Below are 2,500 nucleotides of genomic sequence, written 5' to 3' on the forward strand. Positions count from 1 at the left end.
CATTATTGATGATGTTGTTGTTGTGATCGTTGCTGTCGTCGTTCATTTTAAACGGTCACGTTCTCACGAATCTCCTTATGACAAGTAGCTTTTCGGAGTTTTTTTTTTTTACGGACGGATTTTGAAACAGTTATCTGTCCACCCCTCGAGGAAACTTCTGTATTTAGAGTCTTAGATATTGTCATACACACCTGACATTTGGGGAAAATTTATACGTTGCAAGATGGCCATATCAGAAGTGACAAAAATAGGTATTTGCCATCGTGGTGGCATCACTAATATAAACAAGCACGTCCCAAGCCAAAACATAAGAGAAAATGAAACATAAATGTGCATTAAAAGAAAAAAAAAAGTATTGGAAGGAGAAATTAAATAGTGAAAAAAATACACTCTCACTAACAAGCAAAATGATGGAACATACCAAATACAATAGCAACATTTTAATATCATTTGCTATGTTATGAAAAAAGAAAATAGACTAGATTTGAAAGAACTCAAGGAAATGAAAATAAGTAGATGACGTTTGTCACAAAAGTCAGTACTTTTTTTCCCAACAAATTTGTCCAAAAAAAAAAGGGTAAGTATGAAGGAGATATGCACTTTTAAAAGTGGAGTGGGCATTTCATATGCTTTCATATGCGTAGAAGTTCTAGCCGATGAGTAGCAGGATGTGTACTCCATCAATTGAGGAAGGACCTGAAAGAAAGTGCTCGATTTTCAAACCCGAGCACGAGTCAGGAGACAGGTGAAATTAGTTCGTCATACAGCTGCCTATAGACTGCTGTCACATAAGAAAGGTCTGAGAAGCATCATAATTACATCCAGAGATCATGGCAGAGACTTCGACAATTGGCTTGTCGCCAATTCCTGTTTTTACTATGTTTTTACAATGGCAATTACTATGAACATGCGTTCAGAAATTACGCGCAACAAAATGTCACCAGCTCTGCTCCGTATTGTAATGACTCTTTCGGTCCAGATTGTAATGACTCTTTCGGTCCACAAGGTCATCTTGCAGCCAAACATCATTGAGGGAGCGGACTCAAGGTAGATCAGACTAGTAGTGCAGGGTAGAAAGCCTGGTTGTTATATTAGTGGTACAAAAGAACATTTAAAGGCTTTCTTTCCGGAAAGGGAAAAATAGAAGACAACAGAAGCAACTGAACGACAGCAACACAGTAGCAACAGAAAACTCATAAGCAATAGCAACAGAAAGCGCAGGAGGTGGAGATTTTATCTTCTGCTGCTGTTATTTACGGAACACCATCAATCACAATTCCGGTTACGTATTGACCGGAAGCAAGTGAAGTCGCTTCGTCCTCTGTTGTCTATTTCAGTTTTGCATTCAATGTTAAAGTTGAAGAAATAAAAAAAAGATAAAATCTAGTTCTTTGTCTGTTTCTTTCATTCTTGTTATGTCCATGTGTGTGTACAAGATATCTCTTTTGGATGCTTTAAAAGAAGAAAATAATCGTATATGCGCAGTCATCGCTGTGTGGTAAGAAGTTTACTTCATAACAACATGGTTCCGGGTTCAGTTCCACTGCGTGACATCTTGCGTAAGTGTCTTCTATTACAACCATGGGCTGATCAAAGCCTTCTGAGTAAATTTGATAGAAGAAAACTGAAAGAAGCTCGCCTTGTGTGTGTGTGTGTGTGTGTGTTTGTTTGTACTTATGTTTGTCCCTCACCACTGCTTGACAACCAGTGTTCTTGTATTTACGTCCCTATAACTTAGCGGTTTGGAAAAAGGAGCCGATAAAGTAAGTACTAGACTTTTAAAAATAAGGTATCTTCGACTAAAATTCTTCAAGGCTGTACCCAAGCATAGCCGCAGTCAAATGACTGGAACAAGTAAAAGATAAAAGATATCCATTATAAACGTTATGGAAAAACATTTTGGGAACTGTTTGTGCAACAAAAGTCGCATATCCGAGGAGCGCTCATTATTCAACTTCGAAAAATTGTACTTGGAAGAAAGATGACAACTAAAATCTAAAGATGTTACAGAAGAGATATATAAAGCACTAGAATAAGAGTATTGTCAGTAGAATCGTTATTTCATGAATAAACCTTACCTTGTGTATCCCATCATTAAGACATCGTGTGGCACTTGTGTTTTTTTCACCGCAGAGGATAAAACAAATATTTGACGATGTTCCAGAATCTGCTTTCAATCCAGTGAAGACAGTAATAAGATAAAAGTTTGTGTCATTGATTTTATTGTCACAGAGAGGCCATATATTACCCTGGATGAAAGAAATATGAGGGGGGAAAAAGAAAAAAATAGAAAACAGTTAAAATTTGAGTTTATAAACCATTATTCTAGGATAAAAACATACATAGGGTACAAACGTACATTCACAAATATAGATATTATTGATTTCAAATTTTGGCACAGGACAAGCAACTTCGGGGCAGGGAGTAAGTCGACTAGATCTACCCTAGTTCTACAACTGGTACTTATTCTATTGACCCCGAAAAGGATGAAAGGCAAAGT

The 2,500-nt window shown here is 37.0% G+C and overlaps 1 protein-coding gene across 1 annotated transcript in view; it reads right to left on the minus strand.

The window, feature by feature from the left end:
* The window catches only part of LOC118767833, a 226,689-nt gene that overhangs the window by 27,504 nt on the left and 196,685 nt on the right, over positions 1–2,500 (minus strand). The window contains exon 15 of the mRNA XM_036513113.1: positions 2,079–2,249. Coding sequence (XP_036369006.1) covers positions 2,079–2,249 — 171 coding nt within the window. The remainder of the gene's footprint in view (positions 1–2,078; positions 2,250–2,500) is intronic.

This window comes from Octopus sinensis, linkage group LG2, assembly GCF_006345805.1.
Source record: "Octopus sinensis linkage group LG2, ASM634580v1, whole genome shotgun sequence".
NCBI classification, from domain to species: Eukaryota; Metazoa; Mollusca; class Cephalopoda; order Octopoda; family Octopodidae; genus Octopus; species Octopus sinensis.